A 21,666-nucleotide genomic window follows, 5' to 3' on the forward strand; every position below is an offset into this window, starting at 1 on the left:
TTTTAAAACATGTTTGTGTTAGTTTCCATTTTGTATCTTGTTGAACTTAAACTTGCTACAAAAAGATTGTCAGTATTTTGTTTGTTTTGGTGAGATATCTCTATAATGTTCCTCCATTTTCTAACTTAGTGTAGGCTGCGTCATGGCATCTCTGATCTAATTTTGTGTACACCAAATCCTCATTTGAAAAACAAAAGAGTGAGTCTTCACTGAAAACACATTGAGTATTATATTATATTGATTTAGTCTAGACACATCGGTCTTAGGGGTCATCCATAAATGACGTCACGCTTTTTTTGATGATGTTTACCTCCCCCTCCGTCACACATCGTGACATAAAAGCCAGGCCCCCCCTCCCCCACTAAAATAACGTCACACATCAGCATACAACCCCCCTCAAAATTGCATTTGAAATGTGTAAAAAAAATACGATATTTTTCCAAAATCTTGTCTGAACATTGTCAACAAATAGTATTTTGATCAATTCCTATTACAACTTATTTTAAAAATTTTCAAAAACGGCTAAACTCGTTTTCTAGCATTGCTTTTTTATAATACTAAAGTGTGACGTTAAACCATCTGACCCCCCCCCCCCAACTCACCCTCATTACACACCGTCACAAAATACGGAACCCCCCCCCCCCCTCACCCTACAAGTGAGACGTCATTTATGGATGACCCCCTGAAGTCGACACCTCTCATGATTAAAATCTTGGTTTTATGTACGAGTTAAAACAGTTATACAAGTTCTTCCAACAAGTCCACAGATATTGAGACCTAAGTAAATGCTTGTAAAAGTAAAACAAAAATTAATTAGCAGATCAATTGAAGTATGTTACCATAATGAAAAAAATGACCACATGACCTAATTTTACAAAACAAAAACAAAACTATAAAAACAGTAGACGAACATCAATAAAAAATGAAGGTATTATTTGGAAAACGCTGAATATATTTATTTACATTAGACTTATTGATCTAAAGTCTCATTTTCTAAAATAAGTATTATAAAAACAGAAACCGCAAAAAAAAAAACGGATCAATTTCAATGTTGTGTTCCTCAAGAACAGAGCGTCAATTAGCATCCATTAGTCGCCAGGCTGGCTGAATGAGATCTTGAGATGCCAGTGTTAACACTTGCATGCACCGGATTGGGGGCGGGGGTCTGGGGGACGGGGGGGGGGGGGCTGGAGGCGGGGGACTGGGGACTGGGGGCGGGGGACTGGAGGCAGGGGACTGGGGACTGGGGGCGGGGGACTGGGGGTGGGGGACTGAGGGCGGGGGACTGGGGCGGGGGACTGGGGCAGGGGACTGGGGGTGGGGGACTGGGGCAGGGGACTGGGGGTGGGGGACTGGGGGCGGGGGACTGGGGGCGGGGGACTGGGGGCGGGGGACTGGAGGCAGGGGACTGGGGACTGGGGGCGGGGGACTGGGGGTGGGGGACTGAGGGCGGGGGACTGGGGGCGGGGGACTGGGGGCGGGGGACTGGGGGCAGGGGACTGGGGGCGGGGGACTGGAGGCAGGGGACTGGGGACTGGGGGCGGGGGACTGGGGGTGGGGGACTGAGGGCGGGGGACTGGGGGCGGGGGACTGGGGGCGGGGGACTGGGGGCGGGGGACTGGGGGCAGGGGACTGGGGGCGGGGGACTGGGGACTGGGGGTGGGAGACTGGGGGCGGGGGACTAGGGGCAGGGGACTGGGGGTGGGGGACTGGGGACTGGGGGCGGGGGACTGGGGGCGGGGGACTGGAGGCAGGGGACTGGGGACTGGGGGCGGGGGACTGGGGGTGGGGGACTGAGGGCGGGGGACTGGGGGCGGGGGACTGGGGGCGGGGGACTGGGGGCGGGGGACTGGGGGCAGGGGACTGGGGGCGGGGGACTGGGGACTGGGGGTGGGAGACTGGGGGCGGGGGACTGGGGGCAGGGGACTAGGGGCAGGGGACTAGGGGCGGGGGACTGGGGGCTGGGGACTGGGGGTGGGGGACTGAGGGCGGGGGACTGGGGGCGGGGGACTGGGGACTGGGGGTGGGAGACTGGGGGCGGGGGGACTAGGGGCAGGGGACTAGGGGCGGGGGACTGGGGGCGGGGGACTGGGGACTGGGGGTGGGGGGACTGGGGGCGGGGGACTGGGGGTGGGGGACTGGGGGCGGGGGACTGGGGGCGGGGGACTGGGGGCGGGGGACTGGGGGCGGGGGACTGGGGACTGGGGGTGGGAGACTGGGGGCGGGGGACTAGGGGCAGGGGACTAGGGGCGGGGGACTGGGGGCGGGGGACTGGGGACTGGGGGGTGGGGGACTGGGGGCGGGGGACTGGGGGCGGGGGACTGGGGGCGGGGGACTGGGGGCGGGGGACTGGAGGCATGGGACTGGATGCAGGGGACGGGGCGGGGGACTGGGGGCGGGGGACTGGGGGCGGGGGACTGGGGGCGGGGGACTGGAGGCGGGGGACTGGGGGCGGGGGACTGGGGCAGGGGCAGGGGAATGGTAGCAGCAGACTAGGGGCAGGGGATTGGGGAATGCTGGCTTCAGATGACAGATGACAGGGGGACTGGGGACAGGGGACAGATGACAGGGAAATGGGTGAAGGGGACTGGGGTCTGGTGGCTGGAGGCAGGGGACTGGAGATAAAGGATTGGGGAATGCTGGCAGGGGACTGAGGACAGGGGACTGGCGTCTGGGGTAGGGAACGGAGCAGGGGAAAGGGGACCGGTGTAGGATGTAGGGGTAGGGGACTGAGGATGTAGGCAGGGGTATTGGGGCTTGTGTTTGGGGCTGAGGTTTGGGGGACAGGGTGTGGGGGATGGCGACTAGGGGCAGGGGAAAGAGGACATGTTACCTATTGTGAGGGCTGGGACTATCGTCCTGACCAGCTGTACTGCTTGTGTGGTACGGATACCCTATTTGTTGTATCTAGTCGCCACGTACTTCTCACGGTTATTTTTGTCTTGACAAATGGAGCTGGACACGACCGACTTATTGGTTAAATGGACACGGCATTTTGTCCTCATCAGAATAGCTTCAACCACGGCAATACGTGCCAACAACAAATTAAATCAATCTAAACATCAATTAATTTTAACTGCGATTATGACAACCATAACATTTTGACGTTTTCTTCATGTCAGAAGGCGTGGCTTCCTATATCTATTTATGGTGTGGTGCTGTATTTAGAGTGTTATTTAACATGCACAGTTAATTATAATTTAAAAAGGCATTTAATTAGATTTTTTAGTTAATTTTTCAAATAAAGCAATTTAAATAAAAAAAACGAAATAGCGAAAAAAAATTCAACAGCTGTTTCAATAGCAAGATAGGACATCAAAATTTATACAGGCAAGGGGTTCTTAACCTGGGTTCGATCGAACCCTATGGTTTCGATGAGCGAGTCTCATGAGTTGGTGGAGTCAAGGCACACACCCGACTCAAATGATTCACGATCGGATTTTGTCAGTACTGTTAAGAAAGGGTTCGGTTGATGGGGTTCGGTACCTTCAAAAAGAGATACATCATCCTCTCGGTAAATTAACCCTACCTATTTGAACCCTAAAACACGAAACAAAACAGAAAGCTGCTTTCAGAGAGAGAGAGAGAGAGAGAGAGAGAGAGAGAGAGAGTGTACACGGAACAAAAGAACTAAAAACTTTCATGTTTCACAACAAATTTTGCACCATGTTCTGCACCATGTTCTGCACCATGTTCTGCAACAATTTCTGGAACAAGTTCTGCACCAAGTTTTGCGCCAAAGTCTGCAAGAATTCACGGCTTAAGTTTCCTAATGTACCAAAACCACGCTAAACAATAGCAGCACTAAATAGCCTTATATCAAGTGCTTGGATACCACTAGAATGGCACGAGAATAGCACGAGTATAGCACGAGAATGGCACGAGAAGTGCGGCTATCCTTCAGATCTTGAGACGCCTTTTGACGGATGTCTCTGCGTCTCAGTTGACGTCATCGCCCGCCTTGATGTGGACGTCACATGACGTCAACAAGCCTGGACTGCAACGCCAACGGTTAACTATATCATCAACGGGAAAACCCTTAGACAGGAATAACTTTGAATGGTATGAGTAAAAACCAATGCGGTGTGCAGTCATGCGTGTCTTTACACGGTTCTAATTTATAAAGGTGTGTGTGGTGGATGGGGGTAGAGACGTCGATAATGGAGAATTTTACATGAGTGGTTTTTGTGTGGGTGGTAAATAGTGTGAGTGGTGATTTCTGTGGGAAGTTGTACGTGTGGGCTATGTCGTATTTAGGTACAATATGTATGGGTTTTATGCTGTGCATCTAACACCTTTTTTTTGGCTCTTCAGTATTTTAAGTGGGTTTGATGGTGTGTTGGTAGGAATTAGTACGAACTTCACAAAGCTTCAAGCTTGCTCCTCCTAATACAGGATATGACGTGTGCCTCACACTTACAACACAACTTTCATTTCCTAAACACCTTTCACATCTTCAGACCCTGACCCAACTACATCACTGACTTGAACCTCCAGAAAATTAAAACACATTTAGACGCTCACTAGACAAATGGAGTGGTCATCAATGTAACTGACTGATGGGGAAACTATCATCATAGCTCATTCATTCCCAGCCCTATGTTTTTTTATTTATTTAAGAACGTGGGGTTAAAATTTAGGTGGCCTATAAGAAAGCCGTAGTCGATACAAAAATCTAATAAAAAATATTAGGGAGAAAAAAGTTTTGATATTAATCTTAAGGAAGCTTCAAATCCTTAGGAGTAAACTAAACACATATTGGAGCAACACTGAGAAGGGAAGTAAAAATAAAAAGAGAAAACAACTCAGAAATATCACCTCAAGGACGATGGGTAGCGGGTAGAGGACAACATCAAACTAGGGTGGGGGCGGGTGGACTTGGTTTTAACTTCACAGCGAGTAGTACGACATTATAAAAAAACTCTGGCACAACTAGATCACGGCCATTGCCGGTTGTAATTACATCAACACAATACATTGTTGTAATTACATCAACACAATACATTACACGGTGTCGCTACTGGTTAGCTAGGACTTATCTCCCACACTAACACGATTAGCCCAGTGTGGTTTTACCTGGATAAGTTGTAAAATATGGAACAAGTCTACAGCCCTCTTACTGTCCACACAAACACGGATGTAACTGTCAAGTTGGCTAATTCCTCCACCACCTATACAATTTTGCCGACCAATCAACAGACGTTACTATAAATTCTTGATACATAGTTAGGAGTTAATTGTAATTTTAATGCATTTTATTTTATTTGTTTTTATTTTTTTAGCCACAAAATTTGTATTCGTTATCAACATTAAGGGTTTATTTCCCTTAAATTCAGCACAAGGAACATGTGTCACTAGGGTGCACAGTCTGTGAGTTGAGTCCTCATCTTCATTGCGCATGCGTGCAAGACGAACACGTAACCTGTAAGGAACATGTCTAATGCCCTGTGACCAGATGTGCTTGTTCAGACGAATATCAATTCTAACATCAGGGGTACCCATCGTTTTCTCAGCAGACTTGCAGATCACCTAGATAGCTCTAGGTGCCCTCTTCTTAAATCCTACGCTATATACTCGCTTGTGCATTAGAATAGTACATTCCTTGGTAATTACTTCATTTGTAGCCAGTTTCTTCAATGCATCTCCGAACGAAATGAAATTTATATAATTTATATAGAAAATATATACTTTAAACAGTGTCCGCCCCATCGAAGAAAGTCTACCGCCCCCCCCCCCCCCCCCCGAAAATTTCAAGTGCCCCCTCCCCCCCCCCCGGAGAAAAGAGTCTGGAAGAAACACTGTTTGTAGCAGCCTCATTTTATTACGCTGTTTTCTGGGAGGAGCCATTGTCAGCCTAATCAATGACCGTTTTAGTCGGAAAGGGAGTTGCAAAACTTTGACTGTTAATTAATTTTTAATTTTTTTTTTCAATTTATCAATTAATTTTAAAAAAATTTAAAATGGTTTTTACATGTGCAAATGTGATCAATGTTAATTTGATTGGTTACAAATTTGTTCGAAACTTATGTGCATATTTATCAGTCGACAAACAAGTGCATAACTTTATTTTTTTTAATTATTTTAAAATTCACAGTTTTGTAGTTATAGTAACTATTTAATATTTTTTTTTAATGTCTAGAATAAGATGGAAATTGTAGAAATGCACTGTAGTATTGTTTAGGTTGGGAAAAATCTACAAGATATACAGAAAATTAAAATTATTTTCTTGGTTATTTCCCTTGCAGTGTTAAAAATCAAACTCTAGTCTAGATGTTTATTTCCAGCATTGAAGTGAAGGGAGACAATTTTCTACTCAATGTAGCACTGTAAATAACAACCTCCAAGACAACATTAAATGACCTTAAAATTAAAATTATTTCAGCGTTTGGCTTTCATAAGATGTTGGTCTCCTCAAAAGTTCCAAACCTCGTTTTAGGCATACTGATAAATAAAACAAACGTTACTAATTATTTTGCTTGTCAATGCAAAAACATCCTATTATTTATCTAACCAACAACTCAACTTGAGGTATAAGACACAGCATCAAGACACAAGACACAAGCATCAAGACACAAGCACCAAGACACAAGCATCAAGACACAAGCATCAAGACACAAGACACAAGCATCAAGACACAAGACACAAGCATCAAGACACAAGCACCAATACACAAGCATCAAGACACAAGCAACAAGACACAAGACACAAGCATCAAGACACAAGCACCAAGACACAAGCATCAAGACACAATCATCAAGACACAAACATCAAGACACAAGCATCAAGACACTCGCATCAAGACACAAGCATCAAGACACAAGCATCAAGACACAAGACACAAGCATCAAGACACAAGACACAAGCATCAAGACACAAGCATCAAGACACAAGCATCAAGACACAAGCATCAAGACACAAGCATCAAGACACAAGCATCAAGACACAAGACACAAGCATCAAGACACAAGCATCAAGATAAAAGCAACGAGACACAAGCATCAAGACACAAGCATCAAGATAAAAGCAACGAGACACAAGCATCAATACACAAGCATCAAGACACAAGTACCAAGACACAAGCACAAAGCCACAATCAACGAGACACAATCATTAAGACACAAGCATCAAGACACAAGCATCAAGACACTAGCGTTAATACACGAGCATACAAACACACACCAAGAAATTATTACATAATTTTAAAAAAATTAAAATAACTTTACAGATTTAACAGTTTCTTCAAGTTCATTCAAAGATTATCTCAAATTGTGGATCCATTGACATTTGTACTAGATCCAGTACTTTAAGCTGTCTTTGATAAAAGACTATCTGACGTTGTGATGATCCATTGACATTGGCACTATATCGCGTACTTTAAGCTGTCTTTGATCAAAATAGAATCAGCAAGTTACAACTGGAAACGAAAAAAAAAACCTCGGGCGAATGTCAATAGCTTGTTGAAAATATTTTATTTGAATGGCTCTTCTGAAATGACGTCACATTTTGAAAAATAACACAAGTATATTGGAACTGATTATATGACGTGCCACTAAAGTCAGAAGTCACAAACAGAACTGATGTACCGCTAAACTGGGGTTCCAGGTTCGGATACCGGTTAAGTAATGTAGTCAGATAAGGTGGATTAGGACTGGTCGAGCCGTTACGTCACTCCTGTCCATTGAAGCTTGTGTCTTATGGCTAAACCAAGCCTGTGTATGTCTTATGGCTAAACCAAGCCTGTATCTGTCTTATGGCTAAACCAAGCCTGTGTCTATCTTTTAAAATATTTGGGAGCCGGTAATTTAGGGCGTCTGAGCATGTATTGATGTAATGTGGGATAAGTTTATAAAGTTTACACAAAAGGCGAATTGTGCCAGCATTTTGACGAAACAATTTGTTTTGTTGTTGACATTCGGGTTTTAAAAATTGTTCTCCAGTTAAATATACAATTATTTTGAGAATAATCTCTATACAATCTAGTCAGTTTAGATGTACTAATGTTATAAAGTGATCTTTAAGAAAGGTTAAAGTCTCAAGGAATTGAAGATAACTGCAATACACTTTGAATATTAAAGAACACAAAGTTATCCAACATCATTATAATTTAAAATATTTATTTATAAACTTTTCTCTATCATTCACACATAAGCTGATTTAGTATTTAACAATTCAGGGTTTCTAAACGAAAGAAACTCATGCATACATTCATACACGATACTAAAACTATCACACACTGTCTATCACACAGTCACACACATACACCACCATACGACAGCACACATACTCCAGCAACATAGTCAAGGCCCCAGGGTGCAGGTCTCTAGCAGGGAGGGGGACGTGGGCGTGGTCTCATATAAACCGCTGCATCAGAATGTGGAAGTCGTCGTAGCAGAGTTTCCTCTCGTCGTCTTTGAAGAACGGCGACAACATATCCTCAGTCTCAGCCACTGACAGATACAAACCTGCAGAGGGCATGAACTCATGTTATATGGCACAAACCTGCAGAGGGCATGAACTCATGTTATATGGTACAGAGACAAACCTGCGGAGGGCATGAACTCATGTTATATGGTACTGATACAAACCTGCAGAGGACATGGGGTCATGTTATACGGTACAGCATGCTCACTACACTAGCGACACTAAGGTTAAAACTAGGCAAGGATATCGATACGGAGCTTAACACTAGGCATCAGAATCTACGCTTAAATAAGGACTAGGCATCAGAATCTACGCTTAAATACGGACTGGGCATCTATATCGATGTGAATGTATGAGTTGTGTAATGATAAAGATACTAAAGTTAACCCGTTATTTACATAGGTGACCTATTGTAGCCTCTCAGACCTGTATAAGGGCGTCATAAAAGTTACCAGACATAAGTAGCAGAAACCTATAAATTACGTCATAATGCCCATATATTTATTAGTTGAGATATTATCACCCGGCAGACTTCCGTCTTTTGTATTGTAAACATTAATAAGCCTATATTTTTAGGTGATCGATTAATTCACACAATGTGATATACCACACGTGTAAACTATGACAATGTGATTTACTACACGTGTAAACTAAGACAATGTGATATACCACACGTGTAAACTAAGACAATGTGATATACCACACGTGTAAACTAAGACAATGTGATTTACCACACGTGTAAACTAAGACAATGTGATATACTACACGTGTAAACTAAGACAATGTGATATACTACACGTGTAAACTAAGACAATGTGATTTACCACACGTGTAAACTAAGACAATGTGATATACCACACGTGTAAACTAAGACAATGTGATTTACCACACGTGTAAACTAAGACAATGTGATATACTACACGTGTAAACTAAGACAATGTGATATACTACACGTGTAAACTAAGACAATGTGATATACTACACGTGTAAACTAAGACAATGTGATATACTACACGTGTAAACTAAGACAATGTGATATACTACACGTGTAAACTAAGACAATGTGATATACCACACGTGTAAACTAACACAATGTGATTTACCAACATGTAAACTAAGACACTGTGATTTACCCAAGGTGTAAACTAATACAATGTGATTTACCTAACATCTTCATCGACTCCCGAAACTCCTGTACTGTAATGTAGCCGTCGCCGTCGCGATCAAAATGAAAAAACATGGACAATGATCCGTTGTCGCCACTGGTACGTATGTATTTCTTCATGAACGCCACGAACTCGTTGAAGTCAAGTTTCCCGTCCCCTACAGCAGGTTAGTATAAAGTCAAGTTTCCCGTCACAACAGGATAAAATAAAGTCAAGTTTCCTGTCCCCTACAGCAGGATAAAATAAAGTCAAGTTTCCCGTCCATTACAGCAGGATAAAATAAAGTCAAGTTTCCCGTCCCCTACAGCAGGATAAAATAAAGTCAAGTTTCCCGTCCATTACAGCAGGATAAAATAAAGTCAAGTTTCCCGTCCCCTACAGCAGGATAAAATAAAGTCAAGTTTCCCGTCCATTACAGCAGGATAAAATAAAGTCAAGTTTCCCGTCCCCTACAGCAGGTTAGTATAAAGTCAAGTTTCCCGTCACAACAGGATAAAATAAAGTCAAGTTTCCCGTCACAACAGGATAAAATAAAGTCAAGTTTCCTGTCCCCTACAGCAGGATAAAATAAAGTCAAGTTTCCCGTCCATTACAGCAGGATAAAATAAAGTCAAGTTTCCCGTCCCCTACAGCAGGATAAAATAAAGTCAAGTTTCCCGTCCATTACAGCAGGATAAAATAAAGTCAAGTTTCCCGTCCCCTACAGCAGGTTAGTATAAAGTCAAGTTTCCCGTCACAACAGGATAAAATAAAGTCAAGTTTCCCGTCACAACAGGATAAAATAAAGTCAAGTTTCCTGTCCCCTACAGCAGGATAAAATAAAGTCAAGTTTCCCGTCACAACAGGATAAAATAAAGTCAAGTTTCCTGTCCCCTACAGCAGGATAAAATAAAGTCAAGTTTCCCGTCACAGCAGGATAAAATAAAGTCAAGTTTCCTGTCCCCTACAGCAGGATAAAATAAAGTCAAGTTTCCCGTCACAACAGGATAAAATAAAGTCAAGTTTCCTGTCCCCTACAGCAGGATAAAATAAAGTCAAGTTTCCCGTCACAGCAGGATAAAATAAAGTCAAGTTTCCCGTCCCCTACCCGGACATCTAATCCTTTAGCACCGAACCCCATGGTCTCACCGTTAGCACCGAACCCCGTGGTCTCACCATCCGCACCGAGCCCCGTGGTCTCACCCTTAGCACCGAACCCCGTGGTCTCACCCTTAGCACCGAACTCTGTGGTTTCACCCTTAGCACTGACCCCGTGGTCTCACCCTTAGCACCGAACCCCGTGGTCTCACCATTAGCACCAAACCCCGAGGTCTCACCGTTAGCACCGAACCCCGTGGTCTCACCCTTAGCACCGAACCCCGTGGTCTCACCCTTTGCACCGAGCCCCGTGGTCTCACCCTTAGCACCGAACCCCGTGGTCTCACCATTAGCACCTAACCCTCTTATATCACCCTTAGCACCGAACTCTGTGGTTTCACCCTTAGCACCGAACCCCGTGGTCTCACCCTTAGCACCGAACTCTGTGGTTTCACCCTTAGCACTGAACCCCGTGGTCTCACCCTTAGCACCGAACCCCGTGGTCTCACCATCAGCACCGAACCCCGTGGTCTCACCATCAGCACCGAACCCCGTGGTCTCACCCTTAGCACCGAACCCCGTTGTCTCACCATCAGCCCCGAACCCCGAGGTCTCACCGTTAGTATCAAACTCCGTGAGCAGCATCAGGGCGTCATCAGTTGAGATCGGCATCTCCATCTCCTTGAAGGTCTGGCAGATCTCGTCCACGGTGATCAGACCGTCCTGGTTCTTGTCGAAGGTGGTGAAGCCTTCCCTCACGTCTGGGGGTATGTGGGGGGGGGGGTACATGGGGCGGTTAGTGGTTGGGGTATGTCGGGGGTACATGGGGTGGTTAGTGGTTGGAGTGTGTCGGGGTACATGGGGTAGTTAGTGGTTGGGGTGTGTGGGGGTACATGGGGTGGTTAGTGGTTGGGGTGTGTGGGGGTACATGGGGTGGTTAGTGGTTGGGGTATGTGGGGGAGCAACATGGGGCGGTTAGTGGTTGGGGTATGTGGGGGTACATGGGGTGGTTAGTGGTTGGGGTGTGTGGGGGTACATGGGGTGGTTAGTGGTTGGGGTATGTGGGGGTACATGGGGCTGTTAGTGGTTGGGGTATGTGGGGGTACATGGGGCGGTTAGTGGTTGGGGTATGTCGGGGACAACATGGGGCTGTTAGTGGTTGGGGTGTGTCGGTGGTACATGGGGCGGTTAGTGGTTGGGGTATCTGGGGGTACATGGGGTGGTTAGTGGTTGGGGTATGTGGGGGTACATGGGGCGGTTAGTGGTTGGGGTATGTCGGGGGTACATGGGGCGGTTAGTGGTTGGGGTATGTCGGTGGTACATGGGGGTACATGGGGTGGTTAGTGGTTGGGGTATGTCGGTGGTACATGGGGGTACATGGGGCGTTTAGCGCTTGGGGTATGTCGGTGGTACATGGGGGTACATGGGGCGTTTAGCGTTTGGGGTGTGTCGGGGGTACATGGGGGTACATGGGGCGTTTAGCGTTTGGGGTATGTCGGTGGTACATGGGGGTACATGGGGCGTTTAGCGCTTGGGGTATGTCGGTGGTACATGGGGGTACATGGGGCGTTTAGCGTTTGGGGTATGTCGGTGGTACATGGGGGTACATGCGGCGGTTAGAGCTCGGGGTATGTCGGTGGTACATGGGGGTACATGGGGCGTTTAGCGTTTGGGGTATGTCTGATGATGCTTGAGTGGTCAGTCGCTACAGCCGTGCGGGTGGGGGTCTGGTCGTTGTTGTCTTAGTTGCTGTTAGCCAGTGGTCAGTCTGAATTGCTGTCGAGAGATAGTTGTCAGTCTGAGTTGCTGTGAGTGGCAAGTCTTAGTTGTCATTGTGAGATACAGTGGTCAGTGTTGTTGTTTGATGTGTGACCTGTGTATGTTTGATGTGTGACCTGTAGATGTTTGATGTGTGACATATGGATGTTTGATACGTGACCTATGGATGTTTGATGTGTTACCTGTGTATGTTTGATGTGTGACCTGTGTATGTTTCATGTGTGACTTGTGTATGTTTGATGTGTAACCTGTAGTTGTTTGAATATGTATGATGTGTGACTAGTTTTAAAATGAAAGTAACTTCACACTTACCATACATTGCCGCCTGAAATGACAAAAAATAAATGTGACACTTCATACAGTGAGGATCTAGTATCGCTAAAAGTATCGCTAAAAGTATCACTAAAAGTATCGCTTAAAGTATCGCTAAAAGTATTACTGACCCTAACCTTAAGTAAAAAATCTAACCCCGTGGGTTCATTCAAATATCCGAGTAGGCTATAATAGCCTTACGAGCATGTCGACAAGGCAAATATAACAGACATGAACAGAGTTATTTGATAAGAAATAAATCACTGACACCAATTAATAGAAAATATATTATGATGAAAATTGAATATAGGCAATTGCTTTTCGTCAATAAAGCTTCTTTAAACTAAGCATATAAAGGGATAGTCTGATCTGCAATATGCCCAGGTAGCCTTTACTCTCCCTAAGATTAGCCAGGTACCGAAAAGAGCTGAGTAAACTCGAGCCTGGTATCCAAACTCTACCTTTATTTTAACTAAAGTGGGACGACAGAAATCAAAATACTTCTATCCCACACTACCCATTGTAATTCTATCAATACAATAGGGGAGAAACAGCAAAGTTTAGAACAAGCTTATGCCTGAAAATAGCAGAACCCTAGACGTAAATCTAGTCCTAACCGTAGTCCTGGCCATAGCTCTAATCCTAATCTTGATCCTAATCCTAATCCCAACCCTAATCCTAATCTTAGTCCTAGTTCTAACCCTTAGATCAAATCCGGGCGGGGTGCAATGTCGGAGAGGGGTGGAATGTCTGCTGGTAATTTACAAAGGGATTTAGTCCTGCTCTAGATTAATCATCGCGATGCATTCTAACATTGTTGATTGTATACACATATCGTGTTTATTACTAGATCTATACTCACTGATGTGAGCAGTATTGTAATAAAAAATATGGGTACACAAACATAACAGAAGAGACATCGCTTACAGTAGCATCCTTTTTGGATCTTTCTCCACAACAGCAACATATGCGATTCATCACGAGTCAATGTCAGCATGGGTTGAGCTCCTGGTGCCATACGCCTTACGGTACCATTGTCAACATGCTTCAACAGGAAGCTACAGAGCTGGGAATTCGAATTTTCATTAATGATATTGCGAAACGAAACAAAACTAAAATTAATTAAGAAAAACGTATTAAAAATGATAGGCCTATTCTAATAAGTAAACTTTAATAAATAAATAAAAAAACTACAGCGAAAAAACGTAAAAACCGTTTTTAACGTCAAGTTGGCACTTGAGGAATAGAAGACGCTGATTATAAAATGTACTCTTCGCGCAGTGAAAAGAAAAAAAGTTTAATTAAAAACAAGACGCCATCTTTTAAGCATCGTGCTGTAATGACGAAGTCAACCCCAGCATAACACGATGACGTCATTTAAATAATGTTTTCTAAAAGAACTTTAGCTTTACTAATGTATAAACATTATGAAAATAAACCAGTGTGAAAAACAAAGAAGTCAAATGTAATTAAAAGTTTGGACTGTATACATTTACTATAGATTCTAGTATTTTTTTATACTTAAAAAAATTATGAGAAGATAATTCGAGCTTCAGACATGAATATGCTCACAAGAAAGTAAACAAAATTATCTTCCTGCTGATTTCTGCTCACCGGTAAAGCAATTACTAAGGCGATTACAAAACACAGGTGAGATTAAAAGGAGGCGGGCTAATTCGCTCCACAGGTAGACATCAATTAGAGGCTTATCGCTAGACAAATTAATCCTTAAGGGGCAGACAATCCATTAGAGCTCTCACATTGTTAGTGTTAAAATCTATGGCACAAAGGCTGGATGACTGAGAATAAGGTTATCAGACGGTGCAACTACGTAGTATGATTAACTAAAAACTTTTTGAAATTTTATTTTAACATTACTTAGAGAGCCAAAGGCCACATAGTCTCATTCTGGCCAGTGGCCATAGTCTCCTACTGGCTAATGACACTAAAGTCTCCTGCTGGCCAGTGGCCATATAGTCTTCTTATACTGGCCATCATGCCCAGTTAATGCTTATCTTTAACTTAACATCACAAACTCGATAAAACCCAGTAAAAACCCACACACGCAACAAAGCTAACACACTTTGATAAAACCCAGTAATAACAAGGCAAACACAGCAAAACAGATAAAACCGGCAATAGTGTTTTCAGGTAAAATTAGCAAAATTGAGACTCTTCACCCACCTCCCTCCCTCCTTCCCTCCCCTCCCCTCCCCTCCCCTCCCTCCCTCCCTCCCTCCCTCCCTCCCCCCTCCCTCCCTCCGCAAACACCAACTACAGAAAAATCATCAAATAATAACACGGATTAGATATATTAACAGAACGAGATTTGTGAAGGATTTACGAAATGATACATAGCCAACCTAAAATTTATAACGATATACTCGACATACTCACAAATCAATAAATTAAAATAATCAATAAAAAGGAACACATGTTTATAAGAGTGTAGAATGGTTTGTATTTAATGAAAATATAGGGTCACATTAGACTAGATATAAAATAAAACCAATGTAAACAAGACAAGCTAGCTACAGCAATATAGCTAGGGCGAGATCAGAAGATGATGAGCCGCCTCAGGCAAAACTGGTACTGGTCATGATGTGGGGGCGTTTGGGGGAGGGGGTAGAAGAAATACAAAGAAAAGGGAGATAATTAGACCGAGTTAAATAACACGGCAGTTTTTGCGGCGTCTGAACCAAATTCTCAGCATCAAAGACTCGCAAGTGGGCTTAAAGTTCGCTAATTACTTAGCCTGTCCCTCGTATTCCCATGCACTTTACCGACGCGGCTAAATTAATATGATTAAAGAGCTAAGGCCAGTTTAGTGTGGCCTCGGGCACTTTTGGCCAAGCGTGACCTTGAACTTGGGCGGATGGACCTGGAAAACGCTCACTTCAAAATATGGGGGGGGAGGGTAGTAAAACATGCGCTGTGGGGCGGTGAAGGGTGGGGGAAGGGGGAGGGGAGAGACAGAAGGAATTTTCTTAAGTACACTCATTTGAAACTTACAGGAATAAAGAAAAAGACACAGGTTTTTATGGGACTTTGTGACACATTTATATATATATAGAACTTGGCCAACATTATTATAAATGGAACTTGGCCAAACATTGTTACATATGGAACTTGGCAAAACAAAATTGTTAAACATAGAACTTGGCAAAACATTATTATAAATGGAACTTGGCCAAACATCGTTATATATGGAACTTGGCCAAGCATTGTTATGTATGGAGCTTAGAAAAACATTGTTATGTATGGAGCTTGGCAAAACATTGTTATATATAGAACTTGACCAAACATTGTTACATATTATGGAACTTGGCTAAACATTGTTATGTATGGAGCTTGGCGAAACATTTTTATATATAGAACTTGGCCAAACATTGTTATATATGCAACTTAGCAAAACATTTTTATATATGGAACTTTACAAAACATTTTTATACATGGAACTTGGCCAAAGACTGCTATTTGTGGAATTTGGCCACACTTTTTTATTTGTGAAACTTGGCCAAGCATTGTTGTATATGAATTAGGCCAAAAAGATTTGCGAAATCTATCAACCTTCTGCTAAAAAAAATTAGCATTATTTCACCACTTTAGCTATAAAAACATAACATGTCAATCACAACTAAATTATAAAATATCATTGCCGCATGAAGGGGAAGAACGTCCTGTGAATCTGGTCCAAACATCAACAAACAGAACCAAGTTCTCCGTCCTGACCGAATTAAAAACACAACAACACATAATTAAACACGCGTAAGATTTCCAACCTGACACTGTCGACATATCAGGTCATGTAATGAGAGAAAAGACGATAATATAATTGCTAATTAACTAATTATCTGCTCGTTTGAGCAGTTGTGTTGGATTGCGAAATCAGAATTAACATGAATTTTTATTAACATAATTTATGGCTGAACTAACCAATGGTGTTTTTTTTAATACTAAACTAGAAAAACATCAAAATCATTATTCATTTAACAAACTACGATTTGGTTCATAAAACCAACATTATTCTTTATTATTTAAATCAACATTATCCAATTATAAAAACTGCAAATAATGTTTTCATAAAAAAACAATAATATTCCATGTATTATCACATTAATGGTAAATTTTAGAAAATTTAGAAAAATTATATATTTCTTTAAAAAACAAACAAAAAAACACGACTCCAGTTTCAAAAAGCAATCATAATATGTTTAAGAGATATAGATTTCTTTGTTACAATTTTTTTAAAAAGTCAAAGTTTATTTTACCAAAGTGTAACAATGCTCTTTACATGTGTATGTGTTTCATACAAGTCAAGTCAGAGCTAGTTTATCTTATTGTTCTTATACTTTTTTCATAATTAACCGATTTTTCCCCAGGTGCTGTCTTATAGGTCGACCCCAGTACTTTAGCCTGACCAGGATACGTACGTGCAGGATAAAGCTACATCACATTCTCGAGGTCACCTAAACTTAGCCTGCCAGTGAACAACTCAATTAGCTGAAATAAAGCCGTATCTGAACAAAAACATGATCGTTTCTTGTTCACAGTTTTGCGACAAACTTGAACATTTAACAGAGAGAGTTGTTTTATTTTGCCAGACAAAACTGCAAGGTTTCGCCAACACAACAAATTAAAATATAACGTTACGTTCTCAGATATAATAAAGTGATAAGAATTGAATTTTTGTATCGATGTAATAAAAGACAGGCTTATCTTTAGAGGGAACGGGGAGGGGCGGGTAATTTTAGTCAATGTTCTTTCAACTTAGTCTTAGTCGCAAGTGAAAAAAAAATTCATAATAATAAACTTCAAAGTCAGAAGATAAATATTTCATATTTTACTTTGGTGAATCTTAGATTACAATACCTTGCAATCTAAATTTAATTTAATTAGAATCTTAATTAGTCACTAAAATGTGTTTCAAGGTTATGTTCGATTTTTGTCAAGTCTTCAAGTCAATGTCCAGAATATAATCGGGTTTTCAGAAAACACGAATCGTTTAAATACCAGCGATATAAAAACTAGCTTGAAATCACGAAACAATACATGCCGGTGAGAATAAGAAACTGTAAGAATTGGGTGATTGCGTGTTGTGGTGCTGCTTCAGTCCTCAATCAAATTAAACTTCTGCTCCTGTTTTTAATTTCTTTACAAACAAACTAAAGTTCTGGGCTGAAAATAAACACTGTTTACAAAAGGTAAAGTGAAATAAAAGACAGGCTATATTTAGTGGTGTCGGGACAATTCAAGTTGCTAAACAAAAATACGAGCTAAATGCAGATATACACCTAGTTTAATCTTATTACAAGTCAAGTATCTGCGCTCACAGATAAAAAGATAAAGGGAGTCACGTGACTTACTGGTTTCACTTTGACATGTCGGTCAACGGTTTCTTTGGTTCGTTGTTTTCATCGTTTGCACAAATCTGCATTTTCTGTCTAGTTAAAGGTATTTAATAAATTATACAGTTTAAGTTGAGAATCTTTGAACCATAAGCTGAAATGTAAAAAAAAAAAAACTGCAGACAGAGAGGGTATCACAATTAATGGACCAACGTCAAAACAACTCCATTTAAACGTAGGGGTAGTAGAGTGCTTGTGCTTTTGTTCAGTAGTTGGGTACGTAACGTAGTTGTTAGGTATCTTCAAGCATTAAGGCTGGCAACAATATAACTGGATAGCCCCATAGATAAAGATACAAATGATAAACAAGTTCTATAGATGAGTCATCTCATTATGCGAACATTCACCTAAGGGCCTGTATGAGCATCTTAAGTCCTTGTCAAGTTCCCAACTAAAGTCAGGCACCAATTTAAGCTGAGTCGACTCATCGATTGGGTCGGAATATAAAATCTCATTAAATTAAACTAGGATCACACATTAACAATTAGATCAACTTCAAGCGGTGACAAAGCAGTCTAGTGAACTTGGCCTATCTCACTAGATCAGAAAAGTTGGCCAGTGAATCAAACACGTTTTTATACCGCACTATTTAAACAAGTTGATCTACCTCACTAAATCAATCCAAAATGTGCATGCACTTTTCTAAAAATATTCTACATTTACAGTTTGTTAACCTACCCCACACCGCCATCCCACACCCGCCACCCCACACCCGTCACCACACACCCACCTCTTAACACTTTACCCAGCCAGCTAAGGGAGACGAGAAATTGAGCCTTGATGACAAGGGCAATAATCGCGTCTAGTTAGCCATAACAAAACATTCAAAGTTTAATGTCTGGTTGGACAAAGGGGAAATGTTACACCCAGAGGCGTGAGCGGGGGTGGCGGGGGTGGGGTGGTCGAAAATAAAAACATGAAGAGGGAGACAATTTTTGGAACACGGAACTAAAAATTGTTGCACTTTAGTAGTGGCAGTCAAGTTTTAGATTGGCAAATTTAGGAGTGGCAGTCAAGGTTGTGATGTTGAAGTTATAGACACATTTAATTATAGCAAAAAAAAACAAAAAAACTACCATTTCTTGAATAAAAAGATAGACCAAATTTAGCAGGCCAAAGACTAACTTAAATAAATGCTGTGTGTTCATAACTTATATTAGTATCATTTCTTAACTGTAAGCAAATTTAAGGTGTATGTTATAAACAATGACAGAGAAAATATAGAAAGTATGGGAAATATACTCTCACAGAATTGTATGATTGTAATTGTAGAATAACGATAGAACAAGATCTCTTTAGACTAGAAATCAGGTCTGTTGATGTGAAAATATAGTGGAAGAAATGAAGCCAATAACATTTATTATAGTAATTGTTTTATAGCGTTTTAAGGAATGTGTTGCTTGCGACCGTTTAGATTAGGCATTCAGCTAATGATAACAGAATGTTGAGAAATCCCAGAATGCACATACCGGAAGTGGGAGACGTGTTGATATGATGGGTGGGTGGTTACGTTACGTTTGGGTGGGTCAGTGGGTGTGGTACGTTATGTTCGGGTGTATGTGTGGGTGAGTTACAGTATGTTTGGGTGTGTGGGTGGGTGTGTTACATTATGTTTGGTTGGGGGGGGGTATTTTTGGTTGGGTGGGTGGGTCACTATAAGGGTGGGTAGGTGGTTTACATTATGGTTGATGGGTAACGTTATGTTTGTGTGGGTGGGTTATGTTATGTTTGGGTGGGTGGGTTATGTTATGTTTGGTTTGTGTGGTTGGATGGGTTACAATATGGGTGGGTGGGTGTTGTTGGGATGAATTACGTTATGTTTGGGTGTATCTTGTTTTCTTGACGGCGTAGTGTCATGTTTAAACTATATATATATATATATATATATATATATATATATATATATATATATATATATATATATATATATATGTAACGAGACTATTTGCCTGTAGTGCCAAATGTTAACGAGTTCTGCTCGACAACGCCAAATGTTACCGAGTCTAACCACTCATTCTACACAACATCGACCACAGTATAGATACTCGAAGATGCAGGTTCGCTATTGATCCTTTTATTACACGAATCAAAGAAATACTTCACAATAATATAATAAATCAAAAGGAATGCTTCACAATAATAGTCTGAATCAACTGACCCCCAACAGTCCTCACTAGTCTTCACATAACTGAATGCACATGTCTATCGTCCTTCTTAACACAATACGGCTAACCCGTTCAATAACCAACTTGATACTGCCTCACTGACTGACTGATCGAGAGAGAGAGACCGAGAGACAGCGAGCTCAGCCGTCGCCTTCCTATATATCCCCTTCGTATTCGTAATCGTATTCGGTTCTATCATAATCGTAATCGTAATCGATTCTAATCGTTGCATCAGAATGTTAATTACGCCGCTTCTGTCGTACAGTCCGATTTAATAAGCCATCTGCATCCTGTCACATCAAAGTTGACAGACCGTATTGCGTTCTTATCGTATCGCTTCCCAAGATACTACGCCTTGGCTTTCTGATCGTTATCAGCCAACACCTGCGTTATTGCATCAGTCGTGTCAAAGTTGACAGCGCTGTACTGCGTTCTTATATCTCTGGTAACTTCCCCTAGTTACATCCACCCCTGCCTTTTTTTTGTGTGTTATCAACCACAAACAACGCTTGGCAGGTGCAGTCCTTCAAAGTCAATCGCACCACCGTAAAAAAAAATGTATTGTTCCACTCACTGTCAATGTCGTCACATTCGTATAAGATTGACAGTTATCCCTATTTCACATATCAAATGTGTCTACATCATCTTCCTCAGACACAAAACAGTTCTAGAATTCACATCCACCTTTTTTCGTTTGGTGCCTTCACCAGTTCACTTTTATGACTTTTTGAACAGTCTGTTCTCATACCAGCGCGACCATGAAAGGATTGATGGTTGCTGACAAAAAATTTCGTATTCTTTCTGTTTCTCAAACTTCTCCGCGGACCACTTATCAGATGGTCTACTGTCTCTCTGTTTCTGGGAGGAACGGGATCCTCTTCGTTGCCGTTATCCTCCACTTGTGTATCGCTGTTGTTCTGTTGATGGTGACATGGTTCCGGGATGGGTATGTGAATTTCCGTTATAGTTTCCGGTTCCCTAATTGTCTTGGGTTTCCTTGTGTGTAACTGCTCTTCTTGACTATGACAATATTTCTTTAATTGAGCAATATTCGCCCACCGATCCGGTTTGGCGTGATCGATGGGTCTTATCTTAAAGGGGCCACCTGCTACTTTAGGCATCTCCACGACTTGCCATATCTCCTGTCCCCAGAGGTCGTGGATTTTGTTTCTGCCTAACGGGTGGCTACGCAGTAATACCCTGTCGTTCAGTTTGAGTGGCGGGTCCTTTGTCTGTACCGGCGGTTCCCTTCGCCGTGCTTCATGTTCTAGTCTTTCCTGTACTACCCTGTACATTTCTCTAATTCGTCTCATATGTTCATTCACATATTCCAGTGCA

At 42.3% G+C, this 21,666-nt stretch overlaps 2 protein-coding genes across 2 annotated transcripts; both read right to left on the reverse strand.

The window, feature by feature from the left end:
* Positions 1-1,130: 1,130 nt before the first annotated feature.
* LOC131939955 (uncharacterized) lies at positions 1,131-5,502 on the reverse strand. The gene is made up of 3 exons (XM_059298487.1): positions 5,366-5,502; positions 1,900-2,804; positions 1,131-1,849 (listed from the first exon to the last, which is right to left on the reverse strand). Exons 1-3 carry the CDS (start codon positions 5,500-5,502, stop codon positions 1,131-1,133), a joined length of 1,761 nt encoding a protein of 586 aa, XP_059154470.1.
* Positions 5,503-8,175: 2,673 nt separating this feature from the next.
* On the reverse strand, positions 8,176-13,802 carry LOC131940049 (calmodulin-4-like). The gene is made up of 5 exons (XM_059298602.1): positions 13,683-13,802; positions 12,756-12,768; positions 11,282-11,425; positions 9,586-9,744; positions 8,176-8,462 (listed from the first exon to the last, which is right to left on the reverse strand). Exons 1-5 carry the CDS (start codon positions 13,731-13,733, stop codon positions 8,350-8,352), a joined length of 480 nt encoding a protein of 159 aa, XP_059154585.1. The 5' UTR covers positions 13,734-13,802; the 3' UTR covers positions 8,176-8,349.
* Between the last annotated feature and the right edge of the window lie 7,864 nt (positions 13,803-21,666).

Source organism: Physella acuta, unplaced genomic scaffold, assembly GCF_028476545.2.
Source record: "Physella acuta isolate Inbredline_101_S28 unplaced genomic scaffold, ASM2847654v3 ptg000020l, whole genome shotgun sequence".
NCBI classification, from domain to species: domain Eukaryota; kingdom Metazoa; phylum Mollusca; class Gastropoda; family Physidae; genus Physella; species Physella acuta.

Bases quoted from the DNA above. Each gene is read 5' to 3' on its own strand.
- LOC131940049 (XM_059298602.1), bottom strand. From the start codon at position 13,733: ATGAATCGCATATGTTGCTGTTGTGGAGAAAGATCCAAAAAGGATGCT. The intron at 9,745-11,281 runs GTGAGACCTCGG...AACCTGCTGTAG, and splicing joins CACGGAGTTTGATACTAACG to GGGACGGGAAACTTGACTTC. The intron at 8,463-9,585 runs GTAAATCACATT...TGCCCTCTGCAG, and splicing joins GGAGTCGATGAAGATGTTAG to GTTTGTATCTGTCAGTGGCT.
- LOC131939955 (XM_059298487.1), bottom strand. From the start codon at position 5,502: ATGGGTACCCCTGATGTTAGAATTGATATTCGTCTGAACAAGCACATC. The intron at 2,805-5,365 runs GTGCACCCTAGT...CCCTGCCCCTAG, and splicing joins GAGGACTCAACTCACAGACT to TCGCCATCCCCCACACCCTG. The intron at 1,850-1,899 runs GTCTCCCACCCC...CCCTGCCCCCAG, and splicing joins CCCCCAGTCCCCCGCCCCCA to TCCCCCGCCCCCAGTCCCCC.